Source organism: Artemia franciscana, chromosome 7 (genome assembly GCF_032884065.1).
Source record: "Artemia franciscana chromosome 7, ASM3288406v1, whole genome shotgun sequence".
Classification (NCBI taxonomy): domain Eukaryota; kingdom Metazoa; phylum Arthropoda; class Branchiopoda; order Anostraca; family Artemiidae; genus Artemia; species Artemia franciscana.
The window spans coordinates 12,510,007-12,530,777 of NC_088869.1; the positions used below are offsets into that span (position 1 = coordinate 12,510,007).

The following is a 20,771-nucleotide window of genomic DNA, read 5'->3' on the forward strand; positions in this document are numbered from 1 at the left end:
TGGTGTTATCTTAGTCTTTTTATCTTAGCCTAGTCTGTTATCTAGTGGTTTCTAGGTCCAAAGTCAAGTATTACCGAGGGGTTGGGTCCTTCGGACTAATATTTCGCGGTAGCTATCCCGTCCTCGTGTGGGTGGTAACGACAATACCTTTCAAGGGGGTCATATTTCAATCGATGGTGTGGATGCTCTCAGGTTTTTGGCCGCGTGAAACATGGCCACGATCGCTTAGATTGTAATTTATAAGTCAACTTGTGTCTGCTTGAGTCAAAGTTGGCATCAGAGGAAATTGTCAGCCAATATACGCATATTTTATTAAGGCTTTTTTTCGTTTTACAGCTATGACTCAGTTAAGCCGAATTCTTCTCGGAAAATCTGTTTCCTTTACAGACATCAAATCTAAGTTTAACATCACAGCTGAGCTCAGAAAATCTTTTTATGACGATATGATATCAAGATTAAATATCGGTTATCGGCCAATACATCTTTTTTTTTTTTTTTTTTTTTATATATATATATATATATATAACCCTCCTCTAAATTTAAAATTTAGCGGCATCCCTGTATTCACTTTGCCTAGCATGAACTCGTCAGTAAGAGACCATGTAATATGAATATACAGTAAAGTTTTCACATTAATATGTGAATGACTAAAATTTCATGTCCCGCTATTGAAATTTTGATTTTAAATAATCAATTTCAATAAATATTTTACGCTTCTTTCAATCAGATTTTCACGTATTTGTGTTTATGGAATTAAACCGGTTTGTTTGATTAACTTTTTTTCTTATTTGTCACTTCTGTAAATATCCGCCATTCGCTTGTGTGCTCAGAAGCTGCTGATCAGAAAAGGTAAAGAAAATCAAATAATTCTTTTTTTTCTAATAATAAAGCAAGCCCATCGGAAAAATAATGCCTTAAATAACAAACTTTTTAATTACTTATTTATCAATAGTATTTTGTTTTTACGATAAATTTTTATAAGATTCATCCAGATTTGGGGGAAAATAAGAAAACAATGATAGAGGATAAAACCTTACCGCTTTGGCCATTTCAAATGCAGCTAAAACACGTGCAGAATTCGATAGGAAACCGTCGGTATCTACGGTTACGTAATTGTGAAGAGCAGGCATCATCTCGTTAAAGTAGTCAAACGCATCTCTTTGGAAAGTCTGAAAATAAAACTATGAGTTTTATCACATCTAATGGGGGACGGTAGAACTATTACTTCTAATTGGGGGACAGTAGAACTCTTACTTCTAATGGGGGGACAGTAGAACTATTACTTTCATGTGGGGACAGTAGAACTATTACTTCTAATTAGGGGACAGTAGAACTATTACTTCTAACGGGGGGACATAGTCAATTTGTGAACTGGCTTGCGGTGGAACAAACCCAACATAAGCGTGTGAGTAGACCAATTCATTCGCAAAAGACACCGGAGATTAACAAACGACCATTATAGGTCCAAAAAACCCAAAACTCCTGAAAAGTATATGGATTATTATCTAATAATCTATTTTCGGTATTCCATGCCCAAAGAGAATGGGCTTAGGATGCAAGTATGGCTAACATTAGCAGCTCGTCACTAATACTAGGTCCTAAAGCTATCCTCAAGCAAATTCTATATAAATATCTTGAATCTCAACCTCATATCTCTTTATTTCCCATTCTACCAAACCAAACTCAGCATACTTATCTCTGTCGTCTGGAGGATCAAACTTTTCTAAGCTGAGTAGAGACGAGTAGTACATAACATAACGTCTGATTAACTATTCAAGCTGTACCATAATTTTTTTTAACAATGATTAGTACTAAATGTAAAGCATGACATAGTGTTAACATTGAGAATGGGGATGGAGAAGTAAATTACCACCTAGAATATCCTTAAATTTGATTGTCTCATTTTGTCACAGCTCCAGTATGCTGATTCAATTTTGAATCGGTCCAAAGTCTAAAAACACCAAGACTTCTATTTCAGATCTGAAACATCTTGACAACTAGAGTTACTGATATCATAACAGTCCCTCTTAAATATTACGTCAATTAATTATTTTTTTTTCTCAAAATATAATAACGATTGATTGTGAATGATTCGTATTGCCAATTTGCCTGGTTTCACACAGAGTAGAGATAAAACCCTTCTTTACACCAAGCCAACACGTTTATGGGCGTTTAGTTTTACTACCAAGCAGGCATGGCTCCGTATATTGGTAGCTTAATCATTTGGACTCCTAAGTTAATATTTTTTTTTATAAAGGAAGCATATCTGACTAAATAACCAGCTCATTGCATGCAGAAGGTAGACTTTTTTTTTTTTTTTTTTTTTCAGCACAGATATTTCTAATTTACAGAAATTGACGACCCTGCCAGCTGATTAAGAGTATATTGTTTAAAATGACATATTGACAATTTTAATGATTTTGGTAGACCTCTACTCTTATTAGTAGGTGTTTCACGAAGCATTAGGACAATTAAAAATAAAATAATGAAAACGAGATTGATTCAACTTCTTAATATTTGTTTCCTTTCAGGAAGGTTCCATTTTCATTGTCTCCGCATTTCCTTGTTTAAGTTCTGCTTTTGTCAGAGCTATACCATATATTCTTTGAAATATGGAGTCGAGGCTGTAAAATTTTCTTATTTAGTCAAACTTTCATTTGTGACAAACATTCTATATATAAAAAAAAAAAAAAAAAATCCTAGTGTTCTTTAATTTCTTTTTTTTTCTGAAATCCCAAAATGTAGTCGAATTTGTCTAAACTACCAAAAATAGTTTCGACAAATACTTTTCTATTCATCTATGCTCCGTCTATTTTATGCTTTTTTGACAGGTTAAGAATCACATTATACAAAACACTGTTGTTGGTTCTTTTTTTTTCTTACATTGCAGGGTTTGTTCCTCTCGTTCTTACTCCATCAATTTTCTTTTGAGCTGATTAAAGACTGCAATTACCTGATAGATAAGCTCATATGCTTTCCACATATTTTCGGAAATACGGCTCGAGGTCAGATCTTCAACAAGCGATAGAGCCTCTTCATAGAACTCCAGCTTGGCTTCCATTAGAATTAGACCAATTACCTAAACGAAATTAGTTGAAACAATTAAGAATCATAGCCAGTGATAAGTGAGCTATCTAGAAGTTAAAATAATTACATTCCCTGTTTTTATTTTTTATGTTTTGCTTGAAATTATTTGATTGACAACTTGACTGTATATTAAAAAAAAAACATTTAAGAAAAAAACATGAATGGAGATTGCAAATGAATATTTTTATTATTCTGTGTTTTTACACATAAATATGTTAGGAAATGTACTAACGTGCATTCTACAAGTACACTAATATACTGAAAACTACGAAACAAATGATTTTCTCATTTTTATATTATGATATCAAATATTGCGAACATGGTTACTATTATCATTCCCTTCAATATAAACTAGAAAACAAACAAGATTCTAATCTTAATTTTTAAAAATTAAAAGGTTGTATATCCTGCACGCCCTGACTAACCAGCTTTTCCGCCTTTTTATACAAAAAAAAAAAAAGGTAATTGCTTAATATAATACAGACCCATTCCTGCCTTTCAGACCACCCTGCTTGATTTTCCCTCTCAGTCTCAATAGTTCACAACAAAAGCCACAGAAAAAGAATTAAATCATCTTTAACATTGGGCGCAAATATACTTTAGTTAAACTTTTTTTCTTGTCTCCAACAATAAAAAAATGAATCTCTTGATATTAATTCACCTAATTTAGTTCATTTCTAATAAACCTCGCCTTAAAATAAGGTTGCTTCCCTCATTTCCTTAATATTAGGATACACAGAGAGAGACGCAGAGGTCACTATCTCAGACTCCCATTTCGTAGTCGCTTGGCTCTTCAAAATAGTTTTCACTTGTTTCGGAACTGTTTCTTATAATCCCAATCCTCTCCCACAATTACGCAACATAGCTTCTCCAGAAATCTCCAGAATATGCCTCAATTCTAACTGAAGTTGAAGCCCTTTAAGAACTTTCTTTTTGACTTCACAGAAATTTCTTTTGATTTTCTTTCTTGTTGTATAAATTCTACCATTGTACGATACTGAGAAGGGACTTTATTAACTATTAGGATAATCAGAAATAAAATAACGAAAACAAGTTAGATTCATGTTCCTAACCTTTTTCCATTTCAGGAATGTTCTATTTTCAAGTCCTTTGCTTTTCCTAAAATTATCTAGTCAAAATGTCTTCCCTAAAAACAGTAGATTTATGGGAATCGTTATCTGTAGCTTTGACAGGAACTTACTTTTTTAATTTCTATACATGAAATAGTTAAGAGAAATAAAATCGGCTTCATCATTAAATTCATCTTCCTCTTGAATATTCGAATAAAACCTAGATGTGTCCAACAATAACAGACAACAAAAACGCTCTTTATTGAAACCTTTATTGAACGTCTTCAGCTAAAAAATATTATTTTCTTCCGATATAAGATTAAGACCTTACTCCTGGTATAAGCCTTACCTTACTGCCTTACCGATATAAGACCTTACTGCTGGGCAGGTTTAGAGGAATCACATCATTCATCAAAGCTATTCCCAAAGGAACCACGACACTAAATACTACTTTTTCATAGCTTATTTTTTTAACGAAACCCACATTTAATATCCTTTCTTTCTAGCCTTATTTTTGGTATCAGGGAAATTACAGCATCGACAAAGAAGAAAAATACGATAAAAGAGAAGGACAATTTTTCCATTACAAAATGGTATTGAATTAAACTAAGTTTTAAATTCCAGAAAACTTTTCCTCTGGTCCTTTGGATCTTACGAAAGGCCACGCTACTGGTTCAAGCTTATCTATTATATTAGCTTCATCTTCGAAGAGGCTAACTAGTGTCCCAATTGAATTCAATAAGCTCATCGCTGTCAATGCTTTATCTTCTTCTTCTGAACTAACCAGTCTACCAAATGTTTCAACCTATAATAGGACTTATTACGTAGATTCATTATCATGAAATAGAATTCAACGGCACGTGTGCCCAATGAAATTAATTTGAAACTAAACCATAAAAAGGGGCATCAAAAAGGGATTGGTGGTACCAAACGGTAAATAAGAACCTACTCGGATCAACAGTAAACGGAACTCTAAAAACGGGAATTTCGATATCAATAGAAACATCAAAAGAACTGACTTTTTTTGCTTGTTTTGGATACATAGGATTCATTAAGTTCAGTGTTATCCATTAATAGCTACGAGCCTCAAAAAATTTGCCTTATTTTCAAAAAAAGGGGGAAAACGCACCCAAAAATTCAATCTTAACCGAACTTATCAGATTCATTGTTTCAGATAATCTCAAAACCGTAGAGGTTTCACGTTCCCATCAGCAAAAATGTAGAGTTTCGTACTTTTGTTGTCAGAAAAAAGGTTTTGGGTGCGTGTATATTTGTTTTTTTTTTTTTTTTTTTTTTCTAGGGGTTATCATGTCGAAACAACTGTCCTAGAATAGTGGAAGAGGGCTCTGAGAACGGAAACAAAAATTTCTTGTTCCCTTTTGAGCAAACGAAAAGATTGGAGAGCCCCTAGCCCCCTTCTCATGCCTATTTTCTTCAGTCGTTCAATCAAAATTTTAAGGGTGCCATTTTGTTCAGAAGAGTGGAAAAGCCCAATAAACACGCCTTTGGGAATAACATGACAACCCACAGTCCCTGGGGAAAGGGCTGCAAGTTATGAAATCGGTCCATTGTTCAAGGATATTATATGTTTTTGGGAAGTATACAAACATTTTTTAGAGTGTAGGAAATTTTATGCTGGGGGATTTTCCGTAGTGAGGGAAATTTCCAGGTTTTTATTTTCAGTAGAAATTTAACACTAGGAGAATTTGCCAGAATACCTATACAAAAACCTTTTTATATGCCTTACCTTCTCTTTGTCGACCCAATTTTACACGTGGAGATGTTCCAGGGCATTGTCTGGAGAGAAATTTTTAGCGCGGTTTCAAGTTTCTGGATAATTTATCCGTGGGAAAAAAAATTTCAGTGGGCAATTCTCACGTGATAAATTCTCCATGGGAAATTTTCCGCGAGAACAACTTTTCATTGGGAGGGGGGTGGAATTCCGGGGAGAATTTTCCATGGTAGGGGAGATTTATGGAATGATTTGAGAACGATCCAAAAATACAGTCTCAAATGAAATTATGCTAAGTAGAATTTCTCCGGTGGGGCCGTCTGCAAGGAATATTCTGGGGGAATTTTCAATGAGGAAGGAATTACCCAGGGGGAATCTTCCACGGGGGAGGTTGTTTTACGTGGGCTGAAATTTCCATGGAGAACTTTCCCTTGAGGAAGGGGGGGAATTTTCATGGAGGGGGAGCCGGAACATCCGGGATTATTTTAAAAACAATCAACAATGATATAAGAAAAGTTTTGCAACTGAAAGTAAGAAGAAACTTTAAAAACTAAAACGAACAGAAATTATGAGGTATGTGAGCAAGTTGTCCCCTCCTCAATAACTTGCTCTTTTTGCTTTGAAGTTTGACTTTTTGTCTCAATTCTTAAAGAATGGCCCCTAAAACTCAAGGGCCGTTTAATTAGAGTAAATAAAAATTTTAAAGATACTAAAGGAAACTTTAACATAAAGAGCGAGGTATTGTGGAGGGACAACCCCTCTCATATACGAAATAGTTTTTGTTTGTTTTAAGTTTAATGTTACTCTTTACTTTCTATTGAAAAAGCGTTTTTTTTAAATTTAATTTATTAAAAGGAGGACTATATAGTTGAATAAATTTCATCCTTTTACTAAACGTTTTCTTGCACTTAAAAATCGAATCATTGATTATCAAAAAGATTACAAAAATCTTGCCATGAAAAAAAAAAATACTGCAGAAGGAGTATTTGTAAAAAGGGGAGAGAAAGTCCAAATTAAAATTTTGCTGCTTCGATACTATCATATGATATCACTGAATGTGGTCATTTTGGACAGTATAGGAGAGAAATTTTACGTTCAAAGACTAAATGTCATGATGTTATCTTGGATTTTTCGATACTTTAAGAATTTATACATAAAATCTGCATGAAACAACGTCCTACTCTGGTAAGACATAGAATGTCTCCAGCAAGCCCTTAAGAAACAACTTCTTACTCCTTAGTACTGACTCTGGAACACTGACTCTATAAGAGTAGGAGTAAGCCTGATTTCAGGCCCCTTATTCTTACATTTTCAAAAACGCACTTTTGCATAATATACTGCGTTGATCTTACTATGGTACTCATCTCTTTTAGCCCCACACTCAAGTTCTTGGTCGACTAGAACCGGTTTCTTTCTGTATTGTAGTTGGTGATGATCAGCTTAGCGTGAGAAAGATTAACTACAATGTAGACATATTTGAGTTTAATGTTTTATATATGGTTTGTATTTTGGTTACGATAGGTTAGAAACCATTTAATATAATGCGGTCTGGACGGTATGATTTCCATATTTCTCTTGTAGTTTCCATAATTTTGTAACTAAAGTATTATATTTTCAACCTATTTCGGTATATTTTATTAGGATTAACCTAACTTCACTTCTTGAGTGTGGTGGCTAGAAGAGATTAGTACCCTTAATATTACTTAATAAGTTTCTCCCGTTACTCTTGTAGTTTTCGAGCAAATTAGTCTAATTTACTCCCAACAAATAAGAAGAAATGGACTGCAAATAGTTTAAAGTTTGTAGATTAAAGATTAAAGTTAGCTCTTTTATCCACAAAATATCTGTGAACTGCTTTTGGGTTATACGCCTTTGAATCTTATTTTTCACTTGATTTGGAACTTGAATTGTAAGCAATCTTTTATGTGCCCATGTGCAAAAACAAGTGTATGAATCCATGTTTCAATATTTGTAGGGCCAATATAAAGAAAAATATTGTAAACAATGAGAAATATTATTTTCGAAATGCAAAAACGAGATGAAAGACGAGATGAAAGTGGTGACAATCGTCTCGTAAGGCCCCTGAGAGAAGTGAGCACAAGCAGGGGCCTTCTTCTGCTAATTTCAGTCTCCGTCAAGCTACTGGCCGTCTTGTCCAGTGTTTGATATCGAGGCACTGTATTTTGTGGAATGCATTTCTGAGTAGAAGATTGGCACCGTTTCTGTTTCTTTGGTTGTTGTTTTTTTCCTACCATTTTACGATTTTTTTTAGAGAACTTTTTAGAGATTTTTTTTAAAATAGTTTCAATTTTTTCAATTTCTTTTACCGTTTTGTCGTTTCTGTTTTGGTTAAGCCCATTTTTCTTCTTTTTCCATCTTTTAATTGTGAACAGAATCGTGGCGGAATCTAGCGACTTTTAATTGGATTTGCAATACATGCCCTCAAACTGCACTATCTTAACGTGTTCTGAAGAAAAGATTTGCCGATGGGAAAATTAGTCCAACATTAAAGCAGTCTAATTGAATTTTGGATTTTCAACTTTTGGTTAGTCTTGATAAGTAGAAAGCTCTCTAAGAAACCGAGCACATTGACTGTTGTATTGATGTTGATAGAAGCTAGGAATTAACTATCCAGACCCTGACAGTTATAGTGGGAACTCAGTACCTAGACAAAGAGGCGTCTCTTCTGAAGTATTGGCACTGGAATCAGCACTGGTGAAAATACGAATGCTAGTTAGAATCCAGAAAGCATCTTCCGAATCCCACGATGTTTTTGAGGGTAACTGCAAGACTTATAATCTTAGCTCATCCACCACAAAGAACAAGACTGTTAAATGGGGCGGCAGTCTTACCATGATAGAAATATTTCGTCCAAAACGAAACCTTCACTATATTAAAATCAAAGAGCTCAAGTTTCATGGCAATGCGCGGTCCGCCATTGAAGCTGTTATTGAGGTTCTTCCTCCGTTCAAAGAGGCAACCGTGATAGTTAGTGATCTTTGTCAGAGTCCAGATACTAGTATTATGGATGAGTTAATCAATGGACCGAGGGAACTATTAGCTGTTCACCTCAGGGTATACTTTTTTACCAGTCCTAAGTTTGATATACAGCTCCTAACAACAGCTGAATTTTCATACCCTGCAATTTATGAAAAAATGAGCCATATTCACAGAGAGGCGGCTCATCAGTCCATCTCTTCGCTTCTTCAGCAATGAACTTCCAAGCAAAAGAGTACAGAAAAACTCCCTTAATTAAAATTAAACTGCACATCTTTCCTTATTAGCGTCCCTCCAACTGAACAAGAAGACAGCTCGCTTGCTGACTGGGCTACGGATAAACTCTCCGAGGCAAAATGTGAGCAATATAATCCATTTAAGCATTGCCTAAGTAGCAGAAAATATTATCAGGGCAAATAAGGAGTCTTCCTGTCTTCTTAAGCAAGAGAACAAGATCAGGAAATATAATTCTGATCCGGTAGAGTTTTGGAGTGACTACTTTTACGCTTCCTCGGGGTTTAGCGAAATAATATGGGCATGCATCTCTCAGCGCCTGCAATCAGTTAGATTGCCTTTTGTGTTGCTGGGTACTTTACGCCAAAGCAGTGCTCACGAATAACTGCAAAGTCACTTAAAGTTCGAACGTTTTTATGACAAATTTTAATCTTAATTTACAGTATTTTTCTATTATTGGTCATTTTTATAAATCTATTCCAGTAAATGTTTACTTTACTCTCGTAAACCTTAAGAAGCTTAAAAAAATATGTTAAACAGTTGTTATTAAGTAAAAACAAGTCGTTTCTATTTTTCGTTTAAAGACCGGAAAAACACATTTGGATTACCGTTTTTTTTTAGTTTCTGTTTCTTTTCCGTTTTTTTTATTTCTATTTTTCACAGTTTCTACTTTAGTCCAAAAATAAAAACGGGGCCAACCCCTAATTCCAATGTAAATTGAATTGAAGACAGTAATGCCTTCCAATACCATACTCGGTGAGGGAAGTTAATTCGCCTGGACATATAAAGCACCGACCGTGGCTCAAGAAAAATCTCTAGAGGCATAATCAGATTGGAGAAGGAATCTGAGGTGGCCTAAATAAAAATAAAACACCCTCGGACGACCCATACTGTCCACGGATGATGGTGTGGTATGTTATAGGAAATTTGGGGTAATTCTTTTCCAGAGATAGGAATTAGGTAATATCAAAATTGATTTGAAGTGACAAAAAAAAGATTGATTTCGACAGAGTTCAGCAATAACTCTCACTTTTTTCCCTTTATCTAATACCAATCGCTTTTTTAAGTTAGAAAACGTGCGATACACAGTCACCGCTCTCTATCTATCGAACGACTGAATTTAATACCGAACAAGAAATTGGTGTCATTCACATGACAATATCCAATTCGGGGGATTCTCTTTAAGCATGCAGATTTCGAGAATTATAGAGAATTCGTAGAGAATAGCGGATTATAGAGAATATAGATTATAGTAGTGAAACGATCCATCTAGTGTTAGGCAACATCTACACGTAGTTTTTTTTTAAAGTGGGTCTAGAGAGAAAGGGAGAGAAAAAGTAAAGGTCTATTTATAGCCGAAATATAGTCAAAAACTGATAATGTAACAGGTTAACTAGAATATTCGTGAGGATTACTGAGCAACTGAAAATTGATAAATGTGGAAAGAAAGTGAAAATATTAGCTGGGTGGTAAAATTATATCCTGACATTGCAAAATGGTCAAGTATAATATGATTTTCATCCATTACAAAAAGGGGATTTCCGTGTTTATGACTAGTAAAGAAAAAATCTTCCAAAACGGTTATCAACAGAAAGTAGACGCCTGAACTTATTCATTTGTAGTATTAGAAGAAAACACACTAAATTAACTCCCCCTCCCAAACCTAAATTTGGAAAAATGTTCTCTTAATTTCACTAGTAAATTGAAAAAAAGCCTGAATCCCTCAAGTTCTGTGCAGCTTTCAAAAAACATCTTCAGCAGAGTAGGGAAGGTAATATTTTGCTTAATGGACATTTCGAGAGAATCGAAACAACATTGAGGACAATGTCCAACATGGACATTGAGTATACACCTCAAACGGAAAACTTATTTTTGGGTTTTCATTTTATTTTTTCAATTGAGTCTGCAAATTTGACATATTATTTTAGCTCGCCCTGGGTCATAGGACTTGACTTACCAAATGCTGACAGATCTGAACAGCGAGAGGAGCAACTTCCTCTTGAAATTCGAGAATTATTCGCTGGATTACATTTGTCATGTCATCATTCTCACTTTCGCGTAGCACTTCTAATAGCTGAAGTGTGATCTCACCAATCTAGAAAAAGACTCAACACTGAAAAAAGAACAACAACAAAAATGATGAAACTTAACATTGGAAGCTACAGATCATTTAAAAAAATTGGAGGGTAAAATATCATGCCTATTCTACAACTATTTAATTAGAAGACTTTTACGGTTTTTTTTAGCATAGTTTTAAATGATGGGACAAATAATCGGTCAGTAAAAGAATTTGAAATCTGAAAATTAGAAACTTCCTAATATGGGCGGCAGAATCACAATTTTTTCCATTTTCTCAAAATTATTTACCATAAAGATCTATATTTAAAAAAAGAAAACTTTGTTTTCGCTCCATGTATTATGCAAATATACCCCCTAGCCGTGCCTATTGTGAGCCTCTGAATGAAGATTTACTAATCTACTTACAATATTGAAAGTCAATGACATCCTCTTTATAAAATATATTAAGTAAAAAGTAAGTAAAGAATACGGCATTGGACTTTACAGTCTACCGGCGGTGCTGATCTCCGTTTCTTGGCACTTCAGTCAGAAACTGAAAGAATATGAAAGATATTCACCTTAGATCATTTTCTATCCATTTGCAGACCTTAGCAACAAAAAGGAGTCAGCGTTTTCTCAGTAGTTTAAAGTCTAATGATGATTTTGTTAGGATTTGAAACTGTTTCAGTTATGGACTTGCAATTTTTTCCAAAAATCGAAACTTATAGTTTTGCCTTACATAGTTTTGCCAATTCAAACTTTTATGGTGTAAACAAAAATAGGAAAAAGTGCTTCGCTTTATCTACATCAGCTATTTTTAGATATTTCAGTGTGCAGAATTAAACAATTCCATTAAAAGGGACAGGGCAAGCACACGAAAACCGTTTCGGGAAGTGGGTGGAGATCGTAAAAAACTTTAGAAAATAGAAAAAAAAGTCAAATAGAGGGGGAAAATTGAAAGAACCTAACATTGAATTAAAAATTTCATTCACAAATCTTTCATGCCAATCAAATGGAACTCTTTTTTCTCATTAGTAAAGATGATAGAAAAGTAGAACCATTCTTTAAAAAAGGCCAGGTCTAAGACAGGACGAAAACCTCAAAGGCCAGACAAAAAGTTAATCGCTCTATAAAAAAAAAAGAAAAAAAAAAAAAAAACACTTCAGTTGACATTATCTAGATTCCTTTAGAAAATTCTCAAGGCAACCTCCAAACAAAAAGACAACATAAGTAAATTGGCATGGTCCAGTTTGGTCTAACTTACCTTTGGCCGGATCAGTTCATTGCAATCTTGACTACCAATAAGAGCTTGAAGAGCAATGGACGCTTCAATTTTAACAGGGAGATCTCTATCAAAGAGGAGAGTATGGACAGTGGCCTGAACAGCTTGCTTAAGTAATTCTGGGTCTTTGAATTTCACTTCGCAAAAATGATGCATTACCCAGCATGCCCTAGCTCGTAGATGACCGTGTGGACTCTGATACTCAGGTAAGACGTATTGGGCTAAGAGACTGTCCATCTGGCTCCTATATAGTTTCTTCTTAACCAGAACCTCACTTAGGGCACCGACCTGTAAAGGGCAAGAAATTTATCGTAATAACTTTCATTGATATTTCATGCATATTTTAATCCAAACCTAAAGCGAACAAAGAAGGCGACAAATAAAAAAGAGGCTACCGTCCCCTTAAACACTCCAAAGGCTAGTATCATTTATGCTTACCAAAAAAGATTTGATTTTCGACTAGTGTTTTTTGATTTGTCATATCAACGACAACAACAAAATGAAATACAAAGTATCGGTTTACAAAAAGATCTGCCTGAATTAAAAGCGTGGCTGCCACCTCCTCCCATCCGACTCATCAATTGACCCGCGTTACTTAACTTCACTGAAGATGCTGTAAATTTCATATAACGTATTTTCTACTTGCCAAACATCAAACAAAAACAAGAAAATCACAATAATAATCAAATTGACACTGAAAAACAAAACTATAACGGTTACGCTTATAATTTTCAGTTTGATTTAACAGTTTAAAAGGACACTTTTTTGTCCAAACTTTTTCTTTTTGACTTGAAAAGTATAAGAAAACGATCCTAAAAATAATACTTTGGAAATGAACATTGGTAATTTGAAGGAATCTATTTAGTTTCCTGAATTAATATTTCGAATTGGCTAATTATTAAATGATTCATCAATTGATCTTCTACATATTTAAACGGAAAATATCTAAAAGGAAGGAACAACTGATGGAAATTTGAAATTTATATGGCAAACTTAATAAAACTAACTATTTAAATCATAAGGATTCACATAAAAGGCCCTAATTTACGGATGAAGGATAATATTGCCAAAGATTATACCTTTTTCACATCCATCTGGGGCTTGACGAGAAGTAAGTCATCACCGAGTGAGGTGGAAAAGAGTCCATTACAAATGATTTAAAGAGAATTTAAACTTCAACAGAAGGGCTCAAGAGTGAAGTTTTTAATTTATTGGGGAGAAGGGTTTGCGTAGCTGTGTTGACCTTAGGCGGCTCGGTGTTGGATATGTTGTTAGTACTAATAGGATGTATCTTTAATTTGTTAATTCACAGCCAACTCGGTTAGTTTTAAAATTGACTTATAATATGGCTTTATTTCTGTTTGTTTTATACTTTTATATCGCTCTTTACTTTTCCTTGAAACTTTTTTTGGTTGGAAATCGTTACTTTACCTTGAAACTCCTTTTGGTAGGATATCGCTGTTGTTTTGGTTTTTTTTTTAGCAGTTTGTGTTCTTTTTTTAACAGACATAAGATGCATTTTTAGTTAATTGTAAAAATGTTGTTAAGTTTTTGATTGTCTTTCAGCCCTTTTGCTAAAGAACTAATAGGGTGGGATGCCATACGTTGTCAGTAAAGATAATGCTGTATCATTAATTTCTTAATTCACAGCCCACTCTGTTTTTTTTTTAAGATGCCTATAATATGGCTTTATTTCTGTTTGTTTTGGACTTTTTAACGCTCTTTACTTTTCCTCAAACCGTTAGAAATCGTTCTTTAATTTTTTTTACAATTGGACATATAATGAACATAAGATGTTTTTAGTTAATTGTAAAAATATTGTAAGGTTTTTTTCATCTCTTCTGCTTAAGAACTAATATGGTGGAATGCTATTTAAATTTTAGAGGTCATTTGAATATTCAGTTAGCTGTAGTCTTCTGCAATTTTTGAAATAGTATTTTTACTTTAGAATTCTGGTTGCTTACAATGCAACCTTTACAAACAATCCAAATTACGAATCTGTGTTAGTTTAACGTTTTACATATCTTGATTCGCGATTTCATTAAAAGAACTTTTTCATGTTCAGTTTTGTGACAGCAGTTAGTGCATTGGATTTACCAAATGTCTAGGTCCTTCATTAAGTTTAATTTAGTTATACAAAATAAAATCAGACGTCAGGAATGATTAGAGCTAAATATATTCAAAATTATGGTATTAATTGATATTTCCTTGGCCTTGTCTATATGCCCATCAAGTTTCATAAATTGTAAAAAAAGAACTTTCTAATTTTAAATGAAAAACTGATATGACAAAATTTTACTTCCAAAATTTATTTCCTTTCTTAAATCCCCTTCCTCCTGTTCACATGCCCTCAAAGTTTCAGGTTGATCGGAGACAAACACTTTTTCCCCATTCTGGGACTTCACAAATCAGCACAACAGTTTTTATTTTCAAAATATTTCGTCCTCTTATGTGCATTTTGCCATTCTATAAGTCCAGTAAGTCAATCTTAGACAAAAAAATGGCCTTATGTTTGGTGTCACAAACCGATACCATCAATTTTTATATTAATTAAGGTCACCTCACTTCTTTTTTTACACGGCTTGTAAGTTTCAAGACAACCGGCCGAAAAACTATTTTTCATTAGAGGAGCCATTTTTCTTTTAAATATTAATCTTTGTTGAGGATTGTCTGAGCCTTTGTAAATGCCCCAAAGAATCCAACCAATCAGGACAAATTTTTAGCCCATTATCAGGCATTAAGATTCGATCCAGGCTAAATTGTTTTTAATTTTCTTCTGTACGGGTTAGCCCAGAAACCTATGGGTAAGATTTTTAAGCCGATCAGAAATACGAGATTTACCAGCCAGTTTCGAGCGTCATGAATCTTTTAAGTCTTTTGGCAATTTTATTTATAGATTAAATAAAAAAAAGTTTTTTTTTTAAACTGAAAGTAAGGAGCAACACTAAAACTTAAACCAAACAGAAACTACCCCGTATATGAAATGGGGCTGCTCCCTCCTCAACGCCTCGCTCTTTGCGCTAAAGTTTGACTCTTTCTCTCAACTCTACTTTTTAAAACAGTAAAAAACTAGAAGACTAAAACAGTAATACCAAGCTGAGTCAAACCCACTGCGCCACCACAGGACATGAGAATGCATCGAACCGGTTAAGAGTGAACCTACACCATTTTAATTTAGGGCGATTTTGGTCTCTAGCCTATTGAAAATTTGGGCACAAATGACTAAAAAAAAAATCCAGTGCTTTTTGTCTGAACTGATTGCAAACATTGTCCTAGTCAATTGGAAAAAACACTATCCTGTTTATTTTCAGGTGAACCAAATTTGCTTTCAAGTCATTTTTCTACATTTCCACGGGACCCCAAAATGCCAAGGAAAATATCGGGATTTTTTGGAGGTTTCACTTTCTGGTAAGCCAAAAAGTTTTGTTAACAGTTTAATTGTGCCTTGGTGTCCACTCTCACCAAAACACTCACCAAACAGTTTAAGATGACAAAAAAAATAATATTTTTGGCCCACCGTTGTGCTCCATTTGTGAGTCCTTGTGCTCCCAACTTTGTTTGTACATTTGGGCTTTATTGGTCCAGAGACTAAAGTATACATTTAGATCTTAAGCCGTTGGGGAAACATATTTGCTCAAAAACTGATAGTTTTTCTACATTTTCTGCACTGGAGCCTTATCTAAACCCCAATGGACTTTATGTGTTTTACTCTTTTCTGTTGACCACACGTTTCAATATGATTTTTATGTCGTCAAATCTTCTTAAGCCATAACTATATTTCTTAATTATAAAATAGCCTTCTTTTACGGTTATTGCTGTTGTCCCAGAAAATGCCATTGTTGTCCTAACAAAATTTTTATTTCAGCTGCATTGATTACTTGCTAAAACAAACAAAATCATTAAAAATTGGTAACTAAAACCTGACAAAAGAAACATTACTCATGTATGAACTTAGTCATTCGTATGACTTTTCATGACTCATTTTTTCTTATGAGATAAGACGCGAACTATATTATTCCAAAATCAGTCTTAATTGGTAATTAAAGAATTAAAAGACAACATTAAAACTTGGACACATTGGATGTTCTTGACTGTAAAAACGTAAAGCCTATTGCATCATTGGCGCTTCCCCGAAAAAAAATTGTGTTATATTTTCTTTCCAGTTATTACAGCTTTGAAAATGAAAATATAAATTACAGTGAAATAAAATATTAGCTAATAATCTTTCAACAATTAATATCATTATATATCAAATATTCAGTTCAATTTCATATGTACTTTCCAAGACTGTTCAAGAACACATAATTTTCAGTAAATAGCCAAAGACGCACTTGGTTTTTGACTTTTACAGTGAGAGAAGGTGGCAGTACCCAAACTTTTGTTTATAGTGATTTTTGTTCGTTTTAAGCTTGATTTGCACATACGCTTTAAGTTTCATTCGCTTTAAGATTTATTTTTTCGTTTATATTATTACCTATTGTGTGTTTATTTGCTGTGATTGTTTAATTAATTTCTGTTCGTTTTGGGCTTCATTTGTATTTCAATAGTAATTTTTTTTTTTTCGTAATAAGCTTGATTTCCATATTCAATTAAAGCTTTATGCGCTTAAGATTTATTTATATACTTATGTTAGTATTTGTTGTATGTTTGCTAGATATATAATTTCTGTTCGTTTTGGGATTTATTTATTCTTTAATAGTAATTTCTGGTCATTTTGAGTTTGAATTTTAACAGGTATTTATATGTGCTGATCTAAAGTTTAATATGGCTTTTACTTTTGTTTGGAAAACTTCTTTTACGAAAAGTTCTTTCTTAATTAATTGGAAAAAGGATTATACAAAAGGTAAACGGCCAATTCAGACAACAACAATCTCTAGCAATTTGTCATCATTTATCAATAAAACGTATCCAATTGACACTGACGATTCAAACATTTCTCAATTATTAATCTAATAGTAAAAATAAAGTCAACACCTTCTGTTCTCTTTGCAAAAGCATACTGATCTTCCCTCAAAACTCTGTTAACAGTATCCCTTAGTAAGCAGAAGTAAGTTACTTTTCGAGAAAATCAGCATTAAATTAACACTAGACACTAGTAGTTGGTAGTGTTCGCTTCTAACATCATAAAGTAATTCCAATATATAGTGGTGTACTATTTCAATCATGCTAGTCTCCGTTTTACAATAAAAAATCAATGAAACTGACGATCCTACATCATACTAACAACCTGCTACAACTAGGACTACTGCTCATTCACGGAAGAGGAACATGCTATAAAATTCCCTATACAATTATTGCTCGTTAAATAGGATATATAAACAGGTTAAGGACATATCATGTTTGAAAAATTGAATGCCAAATATAACAATTTTATGGTGCAAAATATCTAACCTTATTCTACCTACCTTCTTAAAAAACTTTTAATCGAACTTAATAAAATCATTGGAAACTTTTTAAATGAATTTCCCGCTTATCTCAAATCTTGACACAATTAGACTGAGACTTGTAATCTAAGAATGTAATTTAGACTGAGAATGTAAGAAAAATCAGAAGCCCTTCAAAAGAATATTTAGTTTTTTGGCGATGCAATTAAATAGTGTTTATGAAAGAGGTGCTTAATATATTTTGATTCAGGACAGTCAAACTACGAATCAGCTGCCAGATTGATAAATTCAAGCGTCTTATACCGATTATGCCTGTCTCTGTTTTACAATAAAATAATAAACTAGACCCACCATTTTACCATTATGCGAATATCCTGCTAGCTTGTGGACCATTTTCAGGCCAAATATGTATTTGTTATAAATAGATTACTGTTGCTATTTTCCTTCCTTATACCAAATTTACCAAGGATAGGATACCCTCTAAACCCAATCTGTTCAATAAAGTCCCCTAATGAGAAGTACCTTTTTTTTACCAGGGATCCTGTCTATTTGTTTCTGTAACTGCATATAAAATTTACCTGGGTCACTACTGCCTACGTCAGTCAGTTCTAAATTGGCATGTGGCACTGTGACTCATACCTTACACTTTTTGGTACCGACCCTTATAAATCATGATGGCATATTTGCACTTGTAACGCTGAGGATAAGTATCCGCACTTATCGATTAAATAGCCAAAGCACACTGAAACACACTCCTTATGATTAAGATAAGAGCAAATACCATATGTAGAGCACCATCTTTTTGACTAGCATCGGCTTCTTTAGATGTCAGCACTTGTACCAAGAAAGCCATTGTTGGCTGTAGCTGATCCTTTCTTGTTTTGCAAATGGAAATCAAAAGTTCTCGGGCAGCAGTGACCGGTGAAACAAAATCCTCAAATATATCTAGAATAAGAAACATTTTAGGGAAGGAGTATGTCGCATAAAATGCACTTTTAGGCAAACATGAACAGCTACCCCCACTCCAGAAATATTCATACTTCGCTTTTCTTCCTTTTTTTCTAAACGGTGTCTTTCTTATTTTAAGACGCCACAAATATGAAAAAAATGGCTGAAATCCCTTTTTTTGAAGAGCAAGTGACAAACTTGCACTTTTTTAACGCAGAAAAGGAGCTCGTATTAACGAAGCAGATAGACTAAACAACAACCGGAGCAATTGATGATACATAAGGTGCCAACAATTGTCAACGTTTTAATTACAAAGTCAATTTAAAAAAAAACAAAAAAACATTTACCAGGCAAAGATCAATCCACTACCCTTCCACAAGGTAAAAAAAAATAGAAAACACAATTAGTAAACACAAAATTAGCCTAAACACCAGAGTCAAACTTAATGAATTAGTACGAATCAAAGACAAGGGCAACATGCATTTTTCAGATAAAAAAATTTTATCTTCCAAATTCGACAGGATATGTTCTTTTAAAAGTGTTGAAAAAATTACACATCTTGACTGCTTTTGTTCTTCAGCTATCTGAGAATTCATTATTTATTTGATTGCTCGCTCATAAATACAAAAAAAAATTGTTACTAGCACCTAAAAAAGCATATAATATTAGTGCATTGAAAAGTATACAAATAAACGAGCGCGTGAAAACGCAGGGACTAGCCAAAAAGGTTGGATCACTTTCGTTTGACCAAAATGGTCCAACCAGACCTGACACTGAAACAAGTACGCTTGTCAATAAATAATAATTCGTGAATTAACTTTAACGGGTAAAAGATCGAAACCCAAAAAGATCAGAGGCAAAATAAAAAGAATATATGTACATATGCGATGTGCAAGCGACAAGCTTGAAAGTTTACCGTATTTGGTCTTAATAAATAAATAAAAAATAAGACCGGAATACCCTTTGACCTCCAATTTCACAATTTCAAAATTTCACAGGCTAGGTTCACTAGAAACGTCTGAGTGTACCGTGAATTGGAATCTACACAGTCTTAGTGTTGATTTGTCATCCCTCTTCTATAATCTAAGCGATTCAACAATTTAATTAAAGATTAGTCTCTAAAAAAAAAAGCAAAGAGCAATGAAGAATTTATGTAGATTAAATAAAAATAAGAACGTTTTTTAACTGAAAGTAAGGAGCAACATTAAAACTCAAAAGAAAAAGAAATTATTGCGTACGTGAAGGATTGCCTCCTCCTCAATACCTCGCTCTTTACGCTAAAGCTGTTAGCACTTTAAAAAAAGCTTCCTATTCTAATTAAACGACCCCTGTGTTTCAGTAGCCATTCTAAAAAATAGGGGAAAATAATGAAACTTTAGCTTAAAGACCAAGGTATGGAGAAGCGGGTCAACCCTTCTTGTACAAAATAATTTCTGTTCGTTTAGAGTTTTAATGTTCTTCCTTAATTTTAGTTAAAAAATAAACTTGTTTCTTTATTTAATTTCTGTTTGTTGTTTTTTACACGTAAATCTGGCTCAGGCTCCATGAAATATTCCCCCCCCCACTCCCCGTCACTGAGAACTCCACCGTGAAAATTTAATCCAGCGTAAAGTACAATTCTCCGTCAAGTTCCCTTCCAGATAGTTCCATTCTTGCTGAAAATCTCCCCTCCCCGTAAAATTTCTTATGAACGATTCAGCCTGAAAAATCATCCTAAGCATACTTTCATTTGAAAACGACTTTAGTCTCTAGTCGGTTTCTCGATCACTCCAGAAATTTCCGTAGAAATTTTTCGGGAAATTATAACACGCAGAAATAAACTTAGAATAACTTCCCCAGAACATCTCCCCATGCAAAATTGAATTGGCAAAGATAATGTAAGACAACTAGCAAGAATTTCGCAAAGGAATTCTGTCAAATCCCCCAGTGTAAAATTTTTCCTTGGAGCTTCACCATCCCCCTACTTCCCGGAAATTCCA

The 20,771-nt window shown here is 33.9% G+C and overlaps 1 protein-coding gene across 1 annotated transcript in view; it reads right to left on the reverse strand.

Annotated features, from left to right (window-relative positions):
- Positions 1-20,771, reverse strand: part of LOC136028857 (importin-7-like) — a 79,516-nt gene that overhangs the window by 19,898 nt on the left and 38,847 nt on the right. The window contains exons 8-14 of the mRNA XM_065706793.1: positions 18,626-18,789; positions 12,443-12,748; positions 11,078-11,215; positions 4,828-4,962; positions 3,837-3,848; positions 2,954-3,079; positions 1,038-1,169 (exon numbers count right to left, since the gene is read on the reverse strand). Coding sequence (XP_065562865.1) covers positions 1,038-1,169; positions 2,954-3,079; positions 3,837-3,848; positions 4,828-4,962; positions 11,078-11,215; positions 12,443-12,748; positions 18,626-18,789 — 1,013 coding nt within the window. The remainder of the gene's footprint in view (positions 1-1,037; positions 1,170-2,953; positions 3,080-3,836; positions 3,849-4,827; positions 4,963-11,077; positions 11,216-12,442; positions 12,749-18,625; positions 18,790-20,771) is intronic.